This window comes from Pipra filicauda, unplaced genomic scaffold (genome assembly GCF_003945595.2).
Source record: "Pipra filicauda isolate LSUMZ 115617 unplaced genomic scaffold, ASM394559v2 scaffold7_size6619720_pilon, whole genome shotgun sequence".
Taxonomy (NCBI): Eukaryota; Metazoa; Chordata; class Aves; order Passeriformes; family Pipridae; genus Pipra; species Pipra filicauda.
In genome coordinates this window covers 2,699,578-2,725,667 of record NW_024104976.1, presented here as the reverse complement: position 1 = coordinate 2,725,667, position 26,090 = coordinate 2,699,578, and the positions used below count along the sequence as shown (strand labels likewise).

General features: G+C 35.8%; 2 protein-coding genes across 2 annotated transcripts in view; one reads left to right on the top strand and one right to left on the bottom strand.

The window, feature by feature from the left end:
• Positions 1 to 1,700: 1,700 nt before the first annotated feature.
• Positions 1,701 to 24,669, bottom strand: LOC113993669 (aromatase). The gene is made up of 10 exons (XM_027732033.2): positions 24,571 to 24,669; positions 16,882 to 17,049; positions 15,073 to 15,223; positions 12,556 to 12,710; positions 11,789 to 11,965; positions 10,995 to 11,109; positions 9,444 to 9,558; positions 8,687 to 8,849; positions 7,176 to 7,417; positions 1,701 to 5,264 (listed from the first exon to the last, which is right to left on the bottom strand). Exons 2-10 carry the CDS (start codon positions 17,024 to 17,026, stop codon positions 5,013 to 5,015), a joined length of 1,515 nt encoding a protein of 504 aa, XP_027587834.1. The 5' UTR covers positions 17,027 to 17,049; positions 24,571 to 24,669; the 3' UTR covers positions 1,701 to 5,012.
• The window catches only part of GLDN (gliomedin), a 37,334-nt gene continuing 34,459 nt past the window's right edge, over positions 23,216 to 26,090 (top strand). Inside the window, exon 1 of the mRNA XM_027732032.2 lies at positions 23,216 to 23,250. The gene's annotated coding sequence lies outside the window, so the exon portion shown is untranslated. The remainder of the gene's footprint in view (positions 23,251 to 26,090) is intronic.

The window sequence follows — 26,090 nt, the reverse complement described above, 5'->3', positions numbered from 1 at the left end:
TGAATTACACTTAAAGTACCAGTGAAGCCCTACAGTTTCTCAGAAATCATTCTCAGGCCCTACTAGGTAGGGTTCTGTCAATCTTGATGCTGAATGATACACACAGATTCCACTTGACTAGACTGGGAGAACACTGTAAACAAAAGGTGATATTTGGAAATGTCCTAATGCCAGTACCAACTGGAATAATGCTGTTGAGTTCTGTCTGCACTGTTGGTGGGTAGTTTTCTCCCCACATTTACATTTTGAACGGCTCTAGAACGGCTCCACGCCTTCCTAAAACAGTGTTCAACAATTGAATGAGAGCAGGGGTCTCTTGGCTTTTAGCTCTGGTCCGTCATCAGGGACTCGGGCAAACCTGAGCTGGGCTTGTGATGGGATAAATTTTGTGTGCGCGCCATCTGCTGGGCCCCGCTCAAATACCTGCAACCGGTACCTAAATAAAGTCACCTGCAACCAGAGATGCGAGAGCAAGAACATGGGCAGCATAACGGCATCTTGGTTTATGAAAGCAGTAGGGGTTTTGGAGTGGCCGTAGTTCACGTGATTTTCTTCTTAATGCCTTGATGCATTTGAATGGAATGAGTGCTACGGTAGATTTCGTCTATGTTTTAAAGTTAGAGGTCTGAGTTTGAAAACGTTAGTTATAACAGTATGCAAACCTAGTGCTTTTATAAATAGATACCATAAAATTTAAGGCTTACAATAGTAGTAGACAGGTAAAGTTGTTTTGAGCCCTAACAGTCTTAACCACTTAAGTCCCGGATAACTACCTGTTTAAAATGTGCAATTTGCTAATTAATAGCAAATTCCAGTTTTAAATTACAGAAGGACTTATTTCGCCACAGATCTGAGCAGATTTGGTCCAACGTTTTAGCTGTTTTCCTGTATCAAATAGTAATATATTCCTTTCCTCCTATAAACTCTCAATTGCAACTTTCTATTTAAGTTAGAATTGAATTTGATGGGATATTAACTGAGGCTATAACACTGGATTGTAGCAGAGAATACAGAAAGTGAACAATCTATAAAACAAAATTCTTTATTAATGTTTAAAAATTACTAATAAGGCTCATAAAATTCCAGGATAAGTGTTTTCACTGAGAGTGTCTCAAGATCAGGTTATTGTCTGAAAAATCTGCCTATTTACAGCGATATTGAGTTCTTGTGATTTATTTTTTTTCCTTTAATGTGCCTTTTACTACCTTCCAGTTCTGTCACTTAGCCAGGTGTAAGAATTATCACTCTGAAAGCTTTTATTTGACAGCAAAATAAAGTAGGTTTTGAATGCAAACTGAATTTGTCATACATTTTGTTATGAATAGAAAAAGAGATGAAATTTGCTTTGAACTGTGTAGTCAGTTTAATTATTTTCTTTGTTTCATTTTTTTATTACTTTAGACACTTTTCTCACAGATAGCTGAGCCCTTTGTATTACCAAACCAAGGTTTTTGTTACATTCACTAATCCCTATTATCTTAAGAATCACCAAAAACTACCTCTTCTCCCCTCTTTTAAGGCTTTGATAAAGTGCCTTCCTAGGAAAGGAATCTTGTACGAACTTAAATTACTCTGTTTTCTTACTATTATGAAAAATATCTTTGCAATCATATATCCTCTAAAATCAACGAAAAATTTGATTTCAAAACATCCCAGATTTCATCCTTGTATCTAATACTTCAGTAATCAGTTCATGCATGAAGACACACTCATATGCTTTATTACTATTTTGTGATTCTCAGGTTGGGAAAACATGATGAAACATGACTTTAAACTTGGTTTTGTGCATACAACTTTTATTTGATCATTATTTTATTTTCTAACAACATCTACATTTATGCCCTGTGAGCAGCTCATAATCACAGTGATGTATAAAACAAAATTGTCAAGTTTGTTCTGTGTCAATGTATTGAACATTCATGGAACAGTCACTGGATGGCAGTAGACTTTGTGTGGTTAAAAAGTCACATTTTTACAGTACCTGGTAATAAAACACCATTTAAAATCAGAGCTCTGTTCTGTACAGTGGTATATGTACATTGAAAAGATGGAAACTGTTTATATCCACATGGCAAGCTTTGAAATGCTGCTTCACCAACTGCAGTTCTCAAGCAGATGTCGGTGTATGGGAAGGGGAAAAGGACCTTTTAGTGCAAATATTCATGCAAATAGACCACTGTGAAACAGCCATAATCAAGTCAGGGAGAATGGAACTCAGATGAGCTAATGGCTCAGATTAGTTAACAGCTCAGATTCATTAACAGGTCTGCTGTCCAAATGCGGACAAAACTAAGTACTGTAGAAATCTGAAGACCAGAAAGACTATGTGCAAAGCATATCAGAGGAGTATACTTAAAATACAATGGGAAATAATTTTGTAGGCTTGCTTACAAAAAAGTAAAAAATTATACTGCTTCATTTCTTTCATAGAGTAATTATGGTAATCATATTTCTGAAATTCCAGCCTACAAATTCAACAAAATGTAGTACATTCAAGAAATCAGAACAGCATGCACTTTCTATCTATTTGATTTCATGTAATTATTTCAAAATTTGAATGACAATTTATTAATTCCAACCTTGAGAAAAGTTTTACTTGGGAGAGACCTATAATTATGAGATGGGAATATCAGAGAGTAAATCATCACTACAAAAATGCTTTTGTGTGTGAAATAAGCAAAGATGCATCCTGTGTATAAAATAGTAGTTAATCCTAAGGAAAAAAAACTCCCTTCAGTGGATTTGGTTTTGGAGTTCTCATACAAATGAGAAATGTTTGTCCACTGAAGTACCCTGGAGTGTTTTATAATACAGAACGAGTAAGAATGGGATTTAACCATGATTGGGGTTTTTTGTTGTTTTTTTTTCTTCTCCCACCTACTCTAACAATATCCTAGTTTAAAGGATACAGAGAATGTAAAAATAGGGGTTACATTAGATATTCCGAAGATTCATACCATGGTGTCACTTCACGCCTTAAAAAATAGTAATCCTAGAGTTGTAGAATCCCTTAGGTTGGAAAAGACCATTGAGTTTAGACACTAAATCCTATTTCTATGTGTCTTCAAATGCCAAATTTCATCTGTATGTACAGGTGGTATGGGATTGCACTTCATAGTTGTCACTTTTGAGTACAATACAAATGTTATGGAGGAAGCTTTAAAAGTAACCTGACCGCAATGAATTATTCTGCTTTTAAGTCTGATTTTTTAAATTACTCTAGGAAATTTGCATAATGTTTTGAGAATTGATCTAAACATGCGGCTCCTCTCCTCATCCTAGGCCATCAGCCTAATTCATTACCCTGGGCTGGAACAAATGATTATTTGTTGGGTTTATGCAGTTTTTATATGCTACTGGATAGATCTTCCTCTGCTGGACCTGCATCTGAGATCAGTGGAAGGAATAGATTAATTAATGTAATTAATTGTAATTATATTTTCAAAGTAAAAGATGTGAACAATTTTTCTCCTTTTTTTCTCCTTTTTTTTTTCTTCTTTTTATAGTTTAAATGACTTGGAAGGAAAAGATTAATATAGATCCTATTGTACATTGGTTGTCTTTATGAAGGCACTTTATCCAGAATATCCCTTTCTTTGTGTTACACAGTACGAAAACTCAGGCTTAATGAAAATGCAAAGTCTCTGTCAAGGAGTGCTGTTGTTAAGCCAGGAAGATCTTTCTTCTTGACCAAACTACCAACTCATCATTAGGCAAGTAGAGATATCAATGCCCAGGTTGTACATATTTCAAGATAGGTCAATTTTGAACAAGACATCTTGGATAGTTTTTTAGCTTTTTCCTGCTAAGGACTAAGTATAAACATAAGCCTAGTTTATAATTAAAACAAAAACCTGTGTATGCAAAACACCTTTAAAAATGTTCTCTAGAAATCTGCTTGTTATTTCAGAAATTTTCTCCTTTGCCACTAAAAAACTGCAAGCATTTATCCAGCGAAATTTGCCTCTTCAGACAGTTTTTTTTTCTTCTTATGCTGCTGAGTCTCTCTATGCCAGTGGGCATAAAGCAAGATTCTTGAGAGCAGGATACAGCCCAGTGCTCTTACAGGAGAAGAAACAGGGGCTATTTGGATAATTAGGGAGGGACACACTCCCATGCTGTGGTGTGGGAACATGGGCAACAACTCCAAATCTTACTGTCTGAAGTAGCATTGAGCAATTAAAATCTAGTCAGAAAGGATTTGGTACAACCTAGCTTGGAGAGAATTTAAAATTCTTTACTAAACCGAAGTGAGGTGGGAGATTTCTACAGTTAACCAGATGAGATGAGGGTGAGTGTTACCCCTCCATGTAACACTCATGTTAATGTTTCATATTCATTACCTCATTCTCAGCTGGTCTTACTAAGGTGTTTCAGATGTTCTGCAGCAGGACACTGGGTTTTAAAAACATAGAGCAGTTATCCCAGCTACTCTTATTACCCAGTACTCTGAAAATTACTTCTTTTGGTAAAATCTGTCTGACACTGTAAGTTTTTGGTATGACAGGAAAACAGCGTAAAAAAAAATGTTTGAATGACTTCTGCAAACATTTTTTTTGTAACTTACGTATGTCCTAAATATTTTGAAGTGTTTCTTAGTCTTAAAATTAACTTTAATTTTACTCATTCAGCTGTTTTCAAAAACAGATGATTGGAACTTTTGGAGTAGTCAAATACCGCTAAGCTTTGGGGAGGTGGGGGGGAAAAGACACATGTAGTGCCAGAATTAAACCTACATCAGGTATGTTCTTCTGTTGACCCCAAATCTCTGAACTTGCAGTGTTTGAAAGGGAAGGCATAACTTTGAACTTGGTTTTAAGAAGTAGTCAGGAATTATGCATATCTTTTGAACTGTGGCCTGTGGTTCTGCTGTACAGGCAGAACAAGTTGTCATCTGATGTTGTAGTCGTTTAGGGGCAACAAAATGTTTTACTCTAAGTATTTAACTAGGAATGATGAGCATTTCTTAGTGGCAGTGGCTGAGAAAGCCCTGTAACCAATGCTGATCCATTTTAGTCACCCTGATTCTCATTTGTGTTTCTTCTTGGTGTGAAAACCATCTCCAGCAGAGGCTGCCTTTCTATGGGGTGCATGGATAAGTCATTGTTTTTCTGGATGTTGTTAAGGCCTCTTCCTTTCATTGTCTGTACTCTGCACCTCCTTAGAAGAGTCACCAGAATTGCTTTCATCATTACCATGGCAATAAACTTCCCTACACAGCTCCGGGGGCCGAATCCAAAGGGTTGGAAATAGCGTGAAGGGACCTGCACAGAATAACAAGAGGAATAAAATTTAAGACAAGTTTTTCTTCGTAAAAGTAGCCAAAATTATGATGGAGGTTGGTAGGAGGTATATTCTGAAAAACTTTTTAGGAGCAATCACTTGTTTCACACTGGACAGCCCTCCCACCCCAGTCAGGCCAAACTACAGACACCTACAGGGGTATGGAATGTTTGAAATGCTCAGGTAGCAGGGTTTGCACAGTTAAACAATTTAAGTCTACCTGCGTATTGCAGCCTGTTTGTCCTGTGAACTACAGGGATTTAAGCCCAAGCTGTGAAATGGAGTGAAGCTTCTGCTCTTCAAATTCATTAAAATTCATTAAAAAGTTTATCAGAGAATGTTCATTATAAAGCTCATAAATATCTGAAATACAGGCTGATGCCTTATCTAAAGAAAATCATAAGATAATCATAAAGCCTTACACCCGCTACATTTGTCAGTATAAAGGTAATGTTCCCAAGAACTAATTTCTCATAAAATGTCATGTTAAAAATTTTATTTGAAATCTAATACAGAGATAATACTTATAAAATTGTCTTCTGTCCTATCAATTGAAATATGAAATGCAGGATTCACAGAACTACTGAAGAATGCACAGCCAGTTTCTGTTACTTTTATTGACACTGAATAGATGCATTAAAAAGAAAGTCTGGCTATAAATAAATTATTTTTCTTCATCTGTGTAACTTCCTTTTAAAAAAGTAAGATATAAGCTGTGTTCTGATTTCCTATTTAACCTAAGAATAGAGTAGAAAAGGTTAGCTTATATTAAATCATCTGGAAATAAGTGTCCTTTTCTCCTTATTCTCAGACTGAGAAAAATGTTTTCTGTTTAAATTTTTTTCAAATGAACCGAGCTGTGCTTTTTGAAAAATGATACGTAAATACAAGTGTTTATCATACAGAGCAAGTACAGCAGCTGGCAGTACAGCACAATGGCAAATGCACAGCCTGAGAAAATGGAAAAATGTTTAGATTCTAACAATGGCATCTTATCATAAATAATGCTGTGGATTGCTATTCACTTAGAGAACTGTGGGAAAATTGAGCCTGCCAGAATAATTATGTGGCAAAGAGAATGCATCAAGTCAGATAGAAAATGTGTGGTTAAATATTTGGTCAAGGGGAAATATTTTTAGTAGCAAAATGTACTCATAAAATAAGCAAGACATCCATTTTGATAGAAATACTTAGAATGAAAATAATGGGTGGTAAAATGGAATCCGTTCACAGTGAATAATAATTTCAGTAAAGTTCATCACTTGCTCCCTTCTTGAATTTTTCTACAGACTTTTTTTCTTGAGCTGTTGTTTTTAATACTGAGTAGAGTTTTTTATGGGTAATAAAATAGCAGTTTAGAAATGCTAACCAGGTTGATTGGTGCTCATTTTTGTGTGGCATATGTGGTACACTTGGATTTTTGATAGGAAATATGTAAAACTTACAGGTCTTTTTCTGGCTTGTTTCTTTGTTTTCTTAACTATTTCTTCAGCTGTTTTTACTAAAAAGTCCATTTTTGGTGTATCAAAGTGGGTCATCTACTTATTTCTTTGAAAGTGAAGTTGCTGTCTGTGCCTCTTTATTTTGTCCAGTGCCAGGCAACTATGTGTGCCTGGCAAATTTAATTAGAAACTTTTATTCAAAATTATTGTGTCTGGAAAAAACTGCTTTCTATATTATAATTACTTTTTATTTAAAAGGCATTTTGATAGAAAAATACCTGCCTAGATCTGATAAAAATAATAATAATAATAATAAGCAGGATATATAGGTAACTAGACACTTAGACAAAGAAAACAGCCTTGGGGTCACAAAGTTCTTGATAAAAGAGGAAGAGACACTAACAGTAAACAATACCCAATGTTCCATAAGAAATGAGGTAGAAAACTTACATTTTTCTCAAAATTTTCAAGAGAAAACTCATTTGGCTTTGGAAAGAATTCAAGCTTATGCATGCGGCCGATATTGAGGATAATATTTGTCCCCTTTTTCACAGGGTATCCATCAATTACATCATCTTGTAAAGCTTTCCTCATGATCAAGTCCACAACTGGCTGGTATCTCATGCTCTCATATATAAAGTTCTCCACGATTTTTAAGTTTGGCATGTCCTCACTTTGTATGTCTCTGTCACCTTGAGGAATAAAGCAGATGGTGAAGATGTTAGTTGGTTATAAATGTAATAGCTTCATTATAGAAATATCAAAACATTTTTGGAAGGTTCTCAAGTTCTGAAATGGTAGGAAAGATCCAACAGCTTTTAAGGAGTTTTATGTAGCCTTAGTTATTCAGGAAATCTGAATAATGTTCGTCAGCACAAACCCTAGTTTATTTTATGATCTCTCACCTTCTTGTTAATACACTGACTCTTTGTTCTCCTTTCTTGTCAGCAACAGAACTCTGAAAGTCCTTCCCTGGCTTTTGTATGAGGGAGCAACAAGACACAAATAAATCTTCCAACAGCTGACAGCAAACAGAACGTGGGAATAGTCTGGAGATGGGAGATAACTTTGTGGGGACCTTAAATTTTCACCCTGTGCTTGGGTTTGGCTGGATGTACAGCTCAGTAGGTTTGCAAGATAAAAGTTTGCTACCCACAGTTGGTCATCTGCTGAAGGAAAAGGCAACAACATTCTACTGCCTTAGGCTATCAGAAAGAAATAGGGAAAATGAGTAAGCTGAGTATTCAACTCTCATGAGGACAATAAAGTAAGGTTTATTAAAAGTACCTTTGAAAAAGAGTAAAGGACTTGTTATACATTTTCCAGTGTTTAACAGACCAGAAGTAAATCTCTAATAAGAGTGGATGAAATTAGTTTCTATATTAGTTCAGTGTCAGGCTTTGAATGAAGTCTAGAGAAAGGAAAGAATACAAATTTGGAATATCTTGATTGTGTTTTGAATAGTTAGTAATTAGTACTTTGAGAAGACCAATTTGAGATCAAAATGGATGGCAGCAGAATATAATTTTAATTTTCTCTAGTCTTTTCCTTCTACAGTCATAGTGAAACTTAGAGAAGTTCTGTATTTTATCACAGAAAAATGTTGGTGATTAGAAGTATTTGAACTGAGTGTCCCCTTTTGCTATTTCAAGGTAAATGGAAAGCAAATTTTGTGAAAGTTATGAGGTGAATGCTGATTTCCACTGCTGTTGCTGAGGAGAGAATACAGAACATTCTTTCTAACAGATTATCAATTCTGGTGATTGCTACTTTAATTTATTTTACAAATTGCACATCTTCTTTCATTTGATCTTGAATAAAATCTTTTACATATAATGGTAGTTCATGTGTTTTACAGCTTCTCTTAGAAGAAAACACTTAAAATTTTCAGCCTTTGAATTATTGAAATTAGATCACTGCAGAAGCAAAATTATAGTCCTGACTTTGCAGCTCTTGCTTACCCACAACAGTTTCAATTTCTCTCATCATCTCCTCTTCCACTGTGGGGTGCTCTGCAATCAGTATTAGCATAAAGAAGAGAGTCACAGACAGAGTATCAGGAGCAGCAATCATCATCTCCAGCACACACTGGTTCACATTCTCAGCAGTCAGATCCCCTCTGTTCTGAAAAAAATGGAAGTTTTGGAGAAAATGTTGATTGCTGACCTCTGATGCCAACGAAGGTCCCGCAGACTGTACAAATTCTTGACAGTCTATCTATAACATTTGTTTTTCATCTTTCAGAGAAAAATAGAAAACTCATGTTTTGATGGGTGTGTGTTATCTTACAGAAAAGCAGGAGTTTGTTCTTAGCTCACATTCTTAGTTTATTGCCTTTCTTCACAGAGTTTGTGAGCTGGCAGAGATTATGCAAGACAGGATTTGTATAGTATTTGAAACCTTTGCAAACAAAAGGCAATACATCAAGATAAAATACTGGGGTTAGAGAAAGACTGAAGGACATTCAGGGATAGATGTAAGAGTTTCAACGATCTTAATCAAGCCATGAAATAAATATAACAAGCACCTGATACCAAAATACAAGTATTCATATTTAAATCATTGTTAGGGACTCCACAGCACCAAGTAATTGGCATCCTTTTATGATGACATGACCTTCAGAGAGGTACATGAAGTTTAAGTTGCAAAACCTGTGTTCAGGAGAATGTCAGAAAAATCAGTTGATTTTCAGAGATATTTTGAGTACATTTCCAATACCTGTGCAAAAATCAACTGGGATGCAAAATCCATGTGTTCATCCAACTTTTCAACAGTGGAAAGCTTTTGCCGTTTCTGCTCTATTAAGGTTTCCATTGCTCCTTTAAGATCCTTGCTGAAAACAGATGAAATCAATCATATTGACAAATATCTGCAGGCTTCTAGTAAACACTAGGGTATGACCGGAAACATAGAGATTATACCAGGAAAAACATCTAAGAATGGCAAAAATTAGGTATTCCTAGGAATGGTTATATGGTTCTCTGCAAAGTAGTAACAATAATATATATTGGATATATAGATTTGAAGGCAATTCTTTTTAAAAAAGTATTCTGGAAAGGTTTTGAATATAGTCTTTAATTTGCATTTGTTACAAAATTTTGACTGGGTCTGTAGGGGTAAATGCATTTAGAACTTCAGTCCCTGTAAAGTTCTCAGTATTTATAACATCTTTTCTGTATTAGGAAAAGCAAATGGTCCTTTTTGCAAAATTTATCAGAAAAATATTAGAAGTCTTCATATCCTGTGGTGGTTCTTTGCATTACTTTAAGTCCAGCAATCTTTATCTTTTTTCTTTGCAGTAGAAATTTATGAATAAATCCATTTTAATGGGATAGCTTTTGAAATATCAATATTTGCTTGCAGGGGCTTTCTAGTAATAACTGGGCCATAATATTTGGCTATTATTTGCATTACATGATAAAGCAGCAATCAGTGCCATAATAAACCTTGCAAGCAAATGTTAGAGAAGGCAAATCTTGTGTCTAGTTCACAAGAACTGTCAATTACTTTAGAGGAACCTCCATCTTTCCATTAAAACCTTTATGTTATATAGCACTATTGAAACAATTTATTACACATACTTCCTAAGTAGCAATTTCTTTCATTAGGTGCAATACAAATCCAAAATGGAAAAAAAAATGATTGCCAGTTCTTTTTAGAGCCAGGCCTCTTTTAGCAAAAGACAGCAAACAAGATCATAAAAATAAAAGAGGCATTTTGTATTTTTGCCAAGAACAAGATGACAAAATGTACTTTTTCCTTATTAAGGAAAAACCCCTTGAAAAGGTTTATCACGCTGAGCACTGAGGTTTAATTCAGAAGTGAGTTGTTGACTCAAATATACACGTTGAGAGAACCAATAAATGCCTTTCTGGGACTGTGCCCTGAGTGTGGATGGATTTTCTTGTTTTGATGAGCTGTAACCTACTATTGGACTGTCCTCAACTAGGCAGCAAGTGTAACTTCACCCCATATGACGGCTTTTCTTTCTCTGAACTGAACCAGTAATCTTAACTGAGTTTCACATTTGAGTTGGCATTAACTAATATTTTGGTGAATAAATTGGGACTGAATAGACAAACACTTGAAATTGTCCCCTGAGATCATCTGCTTGTAGCATCAGTGACAAATCTTGTTCTATCTTGGCTCTGTGGACAGGGGACTTCAGCAACAATCTTGTAGTTTCTAAAAGGCAGAGGAAAGCACCAAGGAATATCTCCTTCAAAAGAAAGAGTCTTATGTAAATGATCTGTAAACTTTGATACTTACGCTGCATCTTCATATTTCTTGCACAGCCAAGAAATCTTAAAAAATATGTCAGGCTTTAATAAAAGTGCTTGCCAAGCATCAAAGTAATTCTGAATCTTCAGTACAATGGCATTTTCTGAAAATGAACATTAACAAAAAAGTCAATAGTCAGGGAACACAAATAATTCAGAAAAATTAATAATAAGGTCCTGTTCCCTACTATAAGTTCATGGGAATTTGATAAAAAACTGGTAGGTAATATTTGTAGCACACTGTAGAAAAGGTATAATAGATCATTGTGAAAACGCTTGCTAACTAGCTAAAAGGACATATTGGTGTGTCAGCCAGAGCCAAATAATCTCCCACAGGAGAGCAGGAGCAGAATGCTTGCAGAATATTGAAATGGGGTAACTTAGACATCCTGATAATATTATTTCTTTCATATGGCTTTGAGGCTGAAGAAATAGCAGAAGACATAAATCTTTAGGTGAACTTTTAAAGGCAATAATTCAGTTTGGTGGAAAGGTTTCAGATTCTTTAATGCAGATAATATTGGGACTGTACCAACTCAGTGCATAAAAATCTCTTTAAATGGTACTATTCATTAAGGTGTATGTGACAACCTAATGTATATTTTTGGTCATATAAAATTCTCTTTTCTAACTAAAACGATAATAAATCATTCTCAGTTAATTATATGGTGATATAAGAGCCTGTTCTTGCTCCGTTTTTTGAAACAATACTTCTGAGTGATGTCAGTGAATTTTCCCTGGGCAAGCACTTTAGATTCATCATAAAAATAAAGCTTCTAGTACCATCCAAAGGGATCCCAAGAAAAAGCTTGTTAGATGTGTCAAGCATGATCCGTCTCATGAGGTTCAACACGTTGATGTTTCCTAGTTCAGTTGTCACTTCCCCCAGTTTGTCCAGGTGATCCACTGTTGACTCCACACAAATCGCTATCATACGAACCAGACCAGGACCGGACAGAGCTGAAACACACGTGCAAAATGATTGTTAATTCAAAATACCTTATTTATAACTTCTCAGTTGGTGACAGTGCTGTCAATAAAATGGCAAATGTTATCATGTCAGTGACTGGTATAAAATTAGTCTGAAACTTAACTGGTTTATCATCCTCTGAAAGAAAAATGAAGGCATTTTGAATTAAAATGACTATGAACCCAAAGCCAGAACTTTACTTATATCCATCCACTTTGTACCTCACATTTTATGCCAGGTTTGTGCCACATCATGCAAAGATATTTGGCATAATTTGGGCAGCCTTTCTGATTGAGAGGGTATCCACAGCCTCATCTGTACCTCAGGCTCTGTGGATGTCCCATCTCGTTTGCTTGCAATGACACTGAGCCAGGGAAGAGAACCTGGGGATTTGTGGGGAGGATGGTGGAGATTTCTCAAATTATAACTCCTGGGTGCTCTCAAACAGCCTTGTACCTGTGCAGCAACCTGCTGGCACCCTGTAGTGTCACTGGGACATACTGAACCCGGGGAGAAACAGCATTTCAGAGAAGATTGACTGTGCTAGAGTGGTGCAGTGTGTCAGCACACACTGATTTACCTTTGGTGAAAAAGGGTCGAATTTCCTTCCAGTGTGCTGGGTTGTTATTAAATATGATCCCATTTTCATACATGCCAATGCACTGCAATCCAAGCTTGCTTCCAAATCGAGACACATAATGCCAGTGTTTCATCACATGGAATACACTTGAGGATCTGGGAGAGAATGAGAAAAAAGCCCAAAACAAAACCACCATTTCATAGATTGTACACAGCATTTTTATTCTGACATTTTACAGTTTCTCTGAAATGTGGACTTGCATTCTTAATTTAGCAGACAGTATAATGCTTAACAAGAAATATTCCTTTTACATAGTTAAAAATCTTGATGACAAATACCTTCAGAATTTATATTAGAGCAATAATGTATTCTACTCAGATTTAAAACTATTTTTTAGTTAAAATACCAAGATTTTAAACTGAATAGGGTGTATACATAGAAATATGTATGTATGTAAGATACACTCAGGCAGTGACCAAAGTCAGACACGTCGGAGGAGAAGGTAAAATCTTTGATGTGTACTAAATAACGTATTTACTTTTGTGGCTATTGGGTCATTTCCAGACACATACTGAAAGCATAAATATACACAGTTCACTTAAATATGCAGCATCATAGTATGCAGATATGTGTGAGATAAATATTCTTAAATAGATATGTGAGAGAAATCCATGATATGTATAATTCTTTTTACAGCTGGCAAACAGGTTGTGACCAGTATTGTTGCTTTAAGATACAATTTCCTTTAGAGGGAGCCAGCATTTCAGAAATGGGGATGTGATGAAAACCCAACAAAACAAAATCCAACGAAAAGAAAGAAAATCAGAAGAGAGATTGAAATGAAATGATGTGCTACTTTCTTTGTCCGGTATCATACTCTATGGACCAAATTCCAGACTTCTTATAGGGGTTTGGTATATTTTTTCCATTGGGAAAAGTAAATGTGACTTTTGCTATTGACTGCAGCAGTGCTGGGTTTTCACTACAGTTTTGTCTGACCCAGAGGCAAAGTTAACCTTAAAGGTTTTTTGCATGTCAAGGGATATCATATGTAGTTTCCTGAACATGAGAAGATGTTATTGAATTATAACAGCTGTCTCCAGGAAGGAAAAGATGCAGCAGGCTCATTTTGCTTCCTTCCATCCCACACGTCTCTATGCAGGAGACGGATCACAATGTTTTAAGGGAGGGTTTCATCAAGTGGCCTTGTATAAGCAGATTTTCCTCAGGAAACTATTTAATGAAGTCCCCCAAAAGGCATTATGTGTTTTGACCAACACTACAAGTCCTTCCCTCTCTGCACTAACATCTCAGTATTAGAATTGATGCTAAAAATTCAGATGCCATTAGTGAAAAGAGTATACTTTTACAGAATTCAGGTTATATTTAGTTTTGCAGTGAATTTATGATCCGCTGAAAACTTTTATTCTACATTCTTTAAAAAAAGTTAAATGCTTGTTTTCTATGTACAGTCAATGATTTTAAGCAAAAAATATCTGTAGAAAAGGGATGTATTGACTGTAAAGTCTGATGCAGCTCTGGCATTGTTTGTCAGCACTCCTGGTTTGTTTCTGATGAATTGGTAGCACAGACAGTGAAAGGCAGGAATACGGATTTGTAGTATTTTCAAAGCATTATCAAAATATTTCACTGCAATTTGCAATATCTATACAGGATAGGAATGTAAATAGTTTTCCTGTCATGATTAACTTTTTCTGCAGAGGTTAAAATACAGATAAAGCTGACTTGCATCACATGGCAAATTCTGTGATAGTTCTCTGTGCTGGATGGTCTTTCAAAAGCTTTTACACAGTGGAAGCTGAGTAAGGGTTGATTGATATTGCTGATAAAAAGGTTGTGATTCTTTATTCATTACACATGGTAAACATTTTACCACTCTTTTTTTTCCTTTTTCATAGTATAACTCATAAGCATCCAGAAGATCCAAGAAGAAAGCAAACATCCACTGGAGCTAATAAAATGATAGGCTACAGTTTAGCATTATGTTTAATATTGTGTATAATTGAAGCCTATGAATAATCCCATTAATTGGAGTTGAATTACTCATAATCCCATAAAGCTGCATTTGCTTAATTAAATTGTTGAATTGGAGCCATAACCTTCAAGCATTACTTCCACTTTAAGGAGAAATAGGAACACAGGAAACTAAAATTTGACTTAATCCTTCATTGCAGTCAGTCTAGGTTCCTGAACAGAATGTAATCCTCATATTAAATTGAATAGTAAAATAGTAAATGATTTTTAGGACTGAGCCACAGTGCTTAATCTTCCTTTCCACAAAAAATTTAGGAGAATTCACCAAAACTTCAATAGCAGAATTGTTAAAGAAACAAAAGATTAGGAAAGTGTCTGTGAATAGCAGGAAGTAAAAGTTTTATGTTAGGATAAGTTTTGAAAATAATAACATCAGTTCAACTCCAGAAAAAAGTAGCGAAGAGGTTGCAAAAATATGAGAAAGCTTTTCAAGTTATTAAGGATAGAAAGTAGAGGATTTACTTGCTAATTATAAATGTTTCTTCACCGCTGATCCAAACTCTCACAAAGTCTCCATATGTCTTATTGTAGTAGTTGCAGGCATTACCTACTCCCATCCAGAGAAATCTCCCATGAGAAATGAGGGGGCCGATTCCCATGCAGTATCCTGGCCCTAAGGAACACGGTAAGAAAGGTTTGGTCTCAGCTGGCAAGAAAATATCCCTGAGCATCACCCTTTTGAAAGGAGCTTTTTAACGTGGCAGTCACAGCCTGCATCGGGCAGTTCACACAAACAATCCTGGTCTGAAACTGCCTGAGGAACTTTGCACCTACATTGGTGAAGCCTCCCTTAATGCCCGTGGAAGTCTGGAGTGCTTTCAGTGTACCACAAATGACAGGCATTACTTCCTTGTACAACTTCTAGCTGCTCTTTTTAAAGATACTTTTGGAGGGACAACAGTTAGAAAGAAGATATGATCTAGAAAAGATGCATGTGATATATTAATTTGTGATTTTAACAAATCCCTTGTGTGATCTTGACTGAATTTTGTCTAGAAGTGTCACAGTAACGTCTACAAAATTCAGTGTCTTTTTGGTGTAATTAAATGTAGTTGTTATATTTCTTTTAAAGTCACTTAAACTAAAGTGAGGAAAGAGATATTTAAAGGAAAGAGTACTTTACTGTTGTGAACTTATGAAAACATGCTGAAGTAGGAACTAAGAACGGACTAATAAGCATTTAATCAACAAAGTTCTCAACTAAATCATTCCACTGTAATTCAGCAACAAATTTCTCTTTTACAACAAAAAGGACAAAGTGGAGACATCGAGAAAATTTGCCCCTAATTACCATTAAAAGGAACTTTCCTTCTTCAGGGAAAGCTGTATTTGCCCCTTTGGTCTGTAAAATATGAATCTGACTCCATAAAAAACCTCAAGTACTTACAAAAGTTTGTACACCGTTTAAAAATTTTAAAAGCTGCTTATGGTTTCAACTTTTACTAATAGGAATTACAAGACCCCAGATTATTTAAATACCTGAAAACTTAGAGCATATTTACTTAGTTCTATCTTCTGGTAGGTGCAATCAAACATTCAAATAGAATGTACATTCAAATAGAATGTACAACCTTCTGTGAATACTTTCTCCTTGAAGGGTCTTTGCTAAGGGTCTTTTCTCAGAATTTGATTCAGGAGTCACTGATCTGGTTTAGGGTTATTCCTGTCAAACACCTTCAGGATATGTGTGCACTCTTCTCATTCATGCACAAGGTGATTGCATTACATCTGATAAAAAATAAGTTGATTCAGTGATTTCTACCGTGAGCCCCCAAAACATTACAGAAGGGAAAGGGAAGCCATTTGATGTTGTTCTGTTCTGGAGGGTCTTCAGTGCTAAACATGGAGAAAAAAATTGATAATCTACTAAAATCTGAATAATTTCCTAGATAATAGTTTTTATAGTATAAACAATTTAGAAAGATTTAAACTTTAAAACATGTAAAAAGTCATTTATAGTGCACATGAAATATGAACAACTACAGTTTGTAAAATGTTATTATATCTTTCTAGCATACACACAATAAAGATGAAAACTAAATGTCATATACTTATATGGCCAAGCCGGGGTTATTATGGAGGCTCTGAGGTTAGAATGAGCCTGATTTCTTTTATCAGTTATTTTAAAAATTTGTTTTATTTAAACTGGCATGTAATAAATTTTGTTGTCATACAATCGTTATTCACCATTACTTTCCCGCTTAAACTTGAGAAACAAACAAAAACTACTCTGGCAGCTTTTAGGTGGCACTACAGCTAAAATTAATTTACCTGGTATTGATGAAGTTTCTTCATGATTCCATATGAGAAACAGAAAGCACATGAGAAGGAGTATGGGCACTGTGGCCACTGGCATCGTATCTTGTACAAGGCTGGTGATGTTGTAGTGCATTGGATTCAGAGTTTCCAGGACCATCTTTTCCAAGAGATTCTGCTTTGCTTCAGAGAGAGAGGGGAAAGAGGCAGAGGTTGTCAACACTCAGATGTATTCAGTTTTAGTAGGTACCTCTCAACCCCTTTGTAGTTCTTATAAATGAGCAAATTAGCTCTTGACGTAGCTTTATTTTATAATGAAAGTGGCTGCTGGGACTGCTTGCCAGGACAGGCTTCATCACCAGCCGAAGCAGACATGCAGCAGACACTCTTTTTGCTTGGGAATAACAAAGATTTTCTGACCTTGATGTTGAAGCATAGTTTTGGATACTTTGGCTGACAGACCTTTTATCTCTGATGTTGACTTGGCTGGCCAATACTGAGGTTCACTCCTCTCAAGTTTCTAACCAAAACACAAGAAATTAAACTTTCAGCACATGTGGAAGCACTGAATGAGTTCACTTGCGAGTTTTTGTCTCTGTTACTTAGCTGTTTCCATTCTTGTAGGCCTGTAGTGCCAGAGTTCTTGAATTTAGAGAATAACTATGGTAGTTTTTAATGATGCAGAGAAACCCCAGGTTTTTGTTTGAAACACGTATTACATGTTGGGGGGGGTTGTTTGTTTTGGGGGGGTTTTTGTTTGTTTTTTTGTTTGTTGGGGTTTTTTTGTCAACCTTTGAATGTAATGTATTGCATTTCTTCATGGTTCATCTGCTAACTACTTTGAAAAATATAGTATATGCCATAACAAACAGGATCATAGATTGTCTGTTACTATATTTTTCCTCAAGCAGGAACCAGCATTTGGCACAGGAAAGAAAATCCAAGAAAATGGACAGGTCTGTTATGCATAGAGGGAGTAGAAGGATTCATTCAAAGTTATTTTGCAACTTTTTGACTTAAATCAAAAAACATAAGAGGTACCTGATAAGGCAGATGTTATTCTGTGAGTGAGAACTCGTAACAACAGAAAGATACTGCTTGCATATGCCTAGTATTTTATTAATAAAAGAGCTTCTTAAGTTTACCCTACCAAGAACAGATTTGTTTTGTTTCTTTCTGCAACTACATTTCAAAATTGAAGGATTATATTTACTTAACAGGAAGCTTTTTGATACAGTTTACTTTCAGCAAGTGCTTTCTTGTTTGTCTTGCGCTTTGGTCTCACGTTGCAGAAAAGATTACACTTGCTTTGTAGTGACCATCCCTGCTATAATTAATTAAACTAAACCAAGAATGGAAGAGATGTTTTCTAGACAGTAAGGAGACTGTTTATGGTCAAAGCAGACAATGTATTGAGTACAGGCAAAACTCTGGGGAGGGGAGCAAGCAGTGGCTTGAAACCTGCAGGTGAATGCCATGCTCCAGTGTTTGGGATGATTGCTGTGCCAGGTTCCTGGGATTGCTGTGATCCAAAGCTACCAATCTACCTGATGACCTTTTAGAAACATCATGCTATTCCAATACATAGCACTACTTCTCTTCTGGGAGTGTTCAGGTACATCTTGTGCATACCCAGCTGTTATACTGTCTTGCATGTTGTGAAAAAAAGGTTTTGTAATCAAAAGTATTTTTTACCATGTAGCGGTGTTTATTAGTTTAGATTTCCTTGAATGCTATTTGTTATCACAAAAAAAAGCATGCCTGCATGTGTATGTAAATACTTTTATCAGTTTCAGTCTCTTTCCTTATTATGAGTTTACAGCATTATAGAAGGAAATAACTACATTTAGAGTACAGTTTCACTTTTTTTCTTGCTTTTTCTCTGGATCACCTTCATCTTTGTACTCCATTGACACAGATAGGCTCTGATGTGCACTGGTTTTTTGTTTTGTTTTTTTTTTTTTCATGTCCAAGAGTCTGTTGTGTGTACAGTAGTTTCTCTGCCTCCTATTCCCTATGAAGAGAAGTATGTAGTTGGTTATGCATTTGGGTGCTATGAAATAAACCAATTTCATTCCTCCAAATGTGCATCTGTCAATATTATATCCGTAGGTGGAGCCCTGCCAGAGGTCAAGGCCCTGATATGTTTGCATGGTGTACTTTGCAAGCATGAGACTCCCCCTTTTATTTTCTGAAAATCAGCCCTGAGTTTTGATCTCAGTTTTTAGTTATTCACAGCTGAAGCTTATCTTTGTTTTGACAGAGACATGGAGGCAGGTTTCTGTCTTTTCAAAACATACTGATAGGAATGGATTGAGTTTTAGGTTCTAGATTGTCCCAACTTCATCATTTTAGTAAAAGAATTTTTGTTTTTTTCTGTGGAATGTCCAATACATCAGTGTACACCTTGCTGTTATATTTATAAGTTTTATACCCTGGACCGTGCTCTCATGTAGATAAAAGAATTAAAGACAATGAATTAAATTTGATTCCTTTTTATACTTTTGAAATGGTCTGACACAATCTTATTTTTAGTCAAAGTGGCTTCTCAAGGTCTTAAAACAAACAGTTTACACTTCCTCTACTGAGAATTTCTTTGCTTCATTTTTGTGAGTATGATCCAAGCAGAATTTCTGGGTTTGTATTTGGACTGCTTTTTATTCATCTAAATATATTTCAACTGAACTGCTTGTCCTACTTGTACCCATTGTATTTTTTAGGAATTGTCCATGAGGTAAGTCACTCCCAATAAAAATTCAGCCAAATAAATTTTCATAATAAGTAGTCACTGAGTAGACTGAAAAAGTTTAGAAACAGAGCAAAGGTAGAGTGCCCATTGTACAGCAAAGAAGTTTTCACTACTCTTGCTAATTTTGTGTTGAAATCTTCTATAGGTCATTTCCTTTCCTTGCAGCGGGTGGAGATGTGTGTCAGATCAGAAGGATTTATTGATTCAGATTGTTGTTTATATGGTAGAAGAAGGATGGGGCAAAAAGAAAAGCTTTTAAAATCCCACTGTTGAGTGTGGGAAAAGAGATGTATAATAAGAAAGTTCTTTAGTGACAAAATAGATGATTGCCTGTCTGCCCTGATAGTACTCATGGACCTTAACAGCTGGGAAACCATCTGCCAGCAGAGGGCCCTTTGGATTACTGATTTTTAAGTCTTGACCATAAAATCCTAGAAGAATGTAGGTTCTGTTATTGCTAAAGGTGATAATGAGGGATGATGACAAGGTCCACAGTAAAGAGAAAAGCCCGTATATCTAAGGGACAGATGTATTGACTCCTCTTAGTCCAGTTAGAGCTTTGTAGTTAATGACTGTCAGTAAAAGAGCAAATTCATAGAATCATATAGAATTGGAGCTGAAAATCTCTGATAATTTTGAGAAGGAGGAGATCATACAACTGTTGAAGAGCCATTCTTGTGTCCTGGAGTTCTTTCCTTTGTAGTGGTTCATCTGTCAGGAGAGACATGGGGAAAAAAAAATCTGCTCCTTTTTATAAATTCCCACATATCAGTGACTGGTATTAGCAGCATCTGGAGCAACTGATCTAGGTTTAAACACTTTGGAAAATAGATTGACTTATTTCACACAATAATAATAATAATAATAATAATGATAATAAATGTTGGCTTATATAAGCCCAGTAATTCTTTATTTTTCCCAATCAAATGTCGTAGCCTTTCCTCTCTTTCTAGAAGCTGATTCTATATATTGCCTGCTTTCACTTGTTTAAGATTGATGGTTTCATGCAGACTGTGAAAGTTCAACCTTCTACATCTAAGTATGCAGAGGGATTTTGTTGTGGGTTTCACAACTAGAAGGCCTGGTCAGGCAAAAAATAGTGGTTTTCTTGTATTTGTTCTGTGGGTGCTGCCTGAAGGTGCAATAATCCAGGAGGGCAGTGGCTCGTGGTGTCTGCACTGGTGTTTCTGTTTGCACCAGTAGTGTGCTTTGACAGCAAACCTGCAGATTATCCCCATTCCCACACTTCAGTAGGTATCCCAGAGCAATTTCAGAGCACACAAACTGGGGGATTTTTGGGTGGAAGTAGCTCATGGCGCGATGATGGGCTCATACACACCAGCTTTTAATGGAGATTCAAATGACAAAACCTGTTTAGATCTATATTGAACTGCCATGAAAAGTGTACCATGGAGAAAGTGGATCATCACCAACAGTTTCGTTTCACAGATCTGCTCCCCTTGTACCACTGTGTTTGCCAATGTTGATATAGACTAACAGGAAAACAGTACCTTTGAAAAATTAGTTGAGTTTAATTAGTTCTAGGCATATAAGTATCTTACTGTATTGAGATTATAACATTTATCACAGGATGAGAACTGTCTGATTCTTAGCTGCATGTCAGACCTCCTCCATAGAGCTCATGTTGAAGGAGTTTCATACAATTACTTTTAAGTTGCCTTTAAATTGTGGATTTTATTGCAAAGACAGAAATTCTTTTCCCACCTGTTGAATATGTGGAACTACTGCAAAACTTGTTGCATTTGCACTGAATCTATTATAAGAACAATTTTAAAAAGTCAATCTATGGGGGTTTTTTGTGTGGTTACATTCCTTTCAAAGAATTAATTTGAAGTGGATAATTATCATCAGGTGTAAAACATACATCACATCCTTGATAGAATGATTGTCTTGCCTTGAAAGTCTGTGGGGTTTTAAGTTGAGAACACCTCAGAAGCCTTTTCTAAACTTAAGAGTGCTTACCATTCCTTATAAACTGAGCAGTAAAATTACTCTGTAAGCATCAGATTGCATGTTTGTTTGCTCCCTGGTATTCTGTGGTCTCTTCTAATGCTGTAATTCTCTCAGCATGCAATGGGGATGTCACAGAGAGCTTTCCATCACAATTTATTGCTTATCTGATATTGCATTATGCTTGTGATGTTTTTTTTCTTGGATTTGTAATATTTTTTTCTTAATTATTTTTCACTTGCTTTGAATCTGTGCTTTAGTGACCTTATCTTTGCTCCAGGTGGCATCTGTCACATTATGTATGGGTTCATTTGCAATCACAGTGTGCAGAGCAGCCTTTTGAAAGTTAGGTGTTTATATTACTCTGTTTCTGAAAGCACTCTGGCTTACAGTTTAGGTCTATTTTCTACTTTCAACTCAATCTTCTGCAACTCAAAGGAAAGATAAATATGGTAAAATGTGAAAATTAGGGAATAAATCTCTTTTTCAACCATTTTTAGAGTCGGAGTCAGTGGGTTGGAATTTGTGTAGTTGTAGAGCTCTATCACATCTAATTACTATGGAAATGTATTCTAGCAGTGTTGAATGGTTATTATAGCCTTGAGGAATAATCCTGTACCACTTGATTACTATGAAATCTAATCTAAATAGTACTTACAAATTTATCTGTTGTTTAGGTTAGAAGAGGAGGAGGAGGAGGAGGGAAGGAAGAGGTGACAGCTTTCAGCAGAAGCTTGGAAGTAGACATTTAGTAACGATTATCCTGGCAATCTAAAGGGGCTCTGGACAAGTGAAGGAGGAGGTGGGAGCCTAATATTGTGTCAGAGGGCAAGTGAAACAAAAATGCAGAACATGCCATTGTTTTGTGGTGTTGAAAAAATGTCTGTACCATGAGATAAGAAAGATTGTTACGTTTGATGCCTCTGCTGATTTGGAATGGCGGCTTTCTTCATTTTAGTGAGCCTTCTTGTGACAGCATTACTTTGTCTCTCAGCTGACCAGGATCTGTCCCTAGAGGATGCTTCTCTGAGTTTTTAAATTCTGTCAGCTGCCTTTAGTAGCACTTACAAAGTGCTGCTGCATTGTTACGTGTTGGTGGTGGCTACAACTGTATCTGCTTTAGTGTCCAAAACACTTGATTTCTTGTCACCCCTCCAAGTGTACAGTGAGTTTCAAGGTGCAAAGAAATTTGGAGTTGCAGAACTGTTGTAAACATTGACACTCCTGTTGTCTGGAGTCAGTTTGGTCAATTAGTTTTCTTAGCACCACTTCTTACTATTATGTGAGTGGGACTTCGCTGGTCAATGCAGAATAAACTCTTTGCCAGGGAAACAAATACATCAAAAGTATCTTCTGTAAGTGTAAGACTCCATTTGAATATTACTATTTGTTTGGATAACTGTAGTAAAGGCAGTGCCTCTTTTTTTGTGATTTACATAGTGGTTGATGTGTGATTTGGAAAAATCACTTGCCAGTTTTAGTGCCTTTCACAAGAAGTCTCATTGCTGCTTAGAAACTACCATAATGTCCATGAAAAGTATTATCTACGTTAGATGGTAAAGGAGTTTCATCTGAAACATTCCATCTCCTGAAGCAGCACAGGTGTGTCAGTGCTTGTGAGCCTCAGAAAGAGCTGTGGAGATGAGCAAACTTCTGCAGTATTGGTAAGACTGGATTTTACTGCCTGTCTACCTCAAAGTTTCCTTAGAACACCATAAGATCTAATTAACTCAAAACTAACCAGTTGTGGAAAGAAATTTCTCTCTAATCTGCTTTTTATCAGACACCCTTGTTGTGACCCTGGCAAAGCAGACCTGTATGAGGAGGGTTTTCTGTATGTGGCTGCTATCAGTTTCTATTGCTACTGGGTAGGGGGTTTTGTTTCTGATTTATCGAGTAAAAGGCAGCTCTCTCTACCATGATTATGTCTCTGCTATTGTACTTTTATTGCTAGCAAATACCTTGATCAATTGAAGCAACAATTTAGTTGACACAGAAGGGATGACTCTCTAAGAAATATAAATTAATTTTTTTTCAAGTATTATGTAAGATATTTAATATCAATTATTTTATCAAAGTATGTAAATTGATTCTTAAGAAAAATGCATCTGGGTATTTGAAAAAACAAGACTAAGGAGGAATGCATGACTACTCTCTAACCATTCTCCCTGCAAATGACTTCATTAACCAGAAATAATTGTTAACTAAGATACAGTAGCTAAAAGAAAGACAACACTTTTCTACAGCAAGCACCGAGAGAGATCAAGCTATGATAGAATAAAAAACTTCTCCAAGTCAGTTCCAGACTTGTTTTACATGATGACCTTTTTTGACCTCACTTACAATCCATTTTTTCCCTGTTGTGATAATGATGCTTGGAAATGTTGGCTTGTCCAAATTCACTCACTTTCCAACCAGTTCTACATTGCTATACAGCAGCAGCTGGCAGTGTCCATCCCATGATATGTATTCTACCCTAACTTTGTTGTGATACACACCAACAACATTTTGAGAGTCAAAAGAATCAAATCAGAGACCACAGAAACAATGAATAAGTTTGGGGTTTTAATCAGGGGAGCTTGTATCTATAAAAACTAAAGTGATTTAGTATTTCTTAATGTAATATAAACAGTTTGAAAGGTTGAGTGAAGTGGACACTTTCTAAGGATGACTATTCTGCAAGAACATTGTGCTATTTTTTCTTAAAATAAAACTTTGTAGAATACTTACAAAATACATAACATATTACTGTTGTTTTAATACCAAGAATTTGGCTGAAGACCTGCAGATTTTCCACTAAAAAAAATTAAATCTCTCTTTAAATAGTGACAGCATGTAATTTACACAAAGATAATTACAGTAACTCAGATTAAAGCAGCTCCAGAAGGTGCACTTCCCACTCAGAAGCAAAATAAAAACCATTTATGTACTGTCCCACTCATACTGTTTGAAGAAAAATGCTATAATATGAATTGAAAATTTACCTGTGTCTTCTTGTTACTTCTGGATTTTAACCGGTGGAGAGTGCTATCCTTGTTACTGATGTGCTCCTTTTAAAGATCTGAATAGGTTTTCTGGTGATCACTCTCTGTAGCATCTTTTATGCAGGTGCTTCTTGTTGCTAAGAGATCAGTTGCTTAGAGATGGAAGTTTGTTTATTGTAATAGATCAGGGGCTGTTGCTTTGAAAAGAAAATTTTGTAATTTTACCTCTACATCTCAATGTGTGCTGCAAAATAGCCAGTGATAGAGACACACATGCCTAATGCTGATGAGAACTCTGACTGGAGAGTAAAACAGAAAAGTAAACAAAGTTTATAATTACGTTTGTTGCTTCTGAACAAGGAAAGAGATTTGTCATTTAACTGGAGGTGCAACTAGTAGAAATTATATTAATTCTTTGCTTAGCATATTTAAATGTATTTTTAATTTCCAACAGTAAGGAAGTCCAAAAGTTTTATTCTAAAATTGGGATGCATAAAGTTGTCAATAACGTTGTAAGATACAATCCTGCACTGACACAGGAAAGGACTAATTGACTATCCTTTTGTGCTGTTTCCTTTATGTTCCCAGTTGGTTTGATAATATAGTCATTCAGAATGACTATACTAAACTAATAATGACAAAACTGTAGTCATTCAGAGCGACTAATGACTAAACTAAAGGCTGTTTTCTCTGCTTTGTGATGCCTTTTTTTTTTTTTTTTTTTTTTTTGCTCTAGCTTTGGGCAACTAACAAACTTAACTTATGAAAATCCAATTGTTTTCAAGAACTGCATTAAATGATTATAGGAAACATTAAAGTAATGATCAAAGACCTATAGGAAAAGGTGTTGATGTTATTAAAAGAGGAGACTAACACAGAAGCATGAATAAGGTACTTGTGCCTGTTACTTACTGGTTTGAAGCACCAAGAGAAGTCCAAATTGTTTCAATGTCTGTTATGGGAAATCCTTAACTGGCTCAGATGCCTCTTCTATAAATTTACTCCTATGAGTCCAAACAGACTGTTTTGTGAAATAGGTCAAAATCATCTTTTTTTTGCTTAGTACTCTCAAGTTTAGAAAATTGAGTCCCTCAATTCTGTTTTCAGCAGGGCTGTGTTACATCCTCTGGCAGCAAGACACGGGACTTCCTTGTCTCTCACTGTCAGGACACAAATGTAAAAGATTTCTGTAAAATGTTTTCATTCTTCTTTTTCTGAATTCACTCAAGGCTTTAGCATTAGCATGTAAAAAGAATGAATGAAATAAATTAGAACAGTGTTAATAAGAAAAACCATCTAACGGGGAAAAGGGTCTTACATTTAGGGAACTATGATCTCACTTGGAGCAGAAGGTATTTAAGGTTATGTACAATAGTTCTAGTGATGGAATATTTTTAACTTGGGGAAGGATGGAAGTGCCCTAGAATTTTATTGAATGTGAAATCTCTTTTGAGAAGCCTTTCTTTAATTAATAAAATAAATTAATTAAATAAGTTTGGGGAGAAAAAGGACTGAATTCA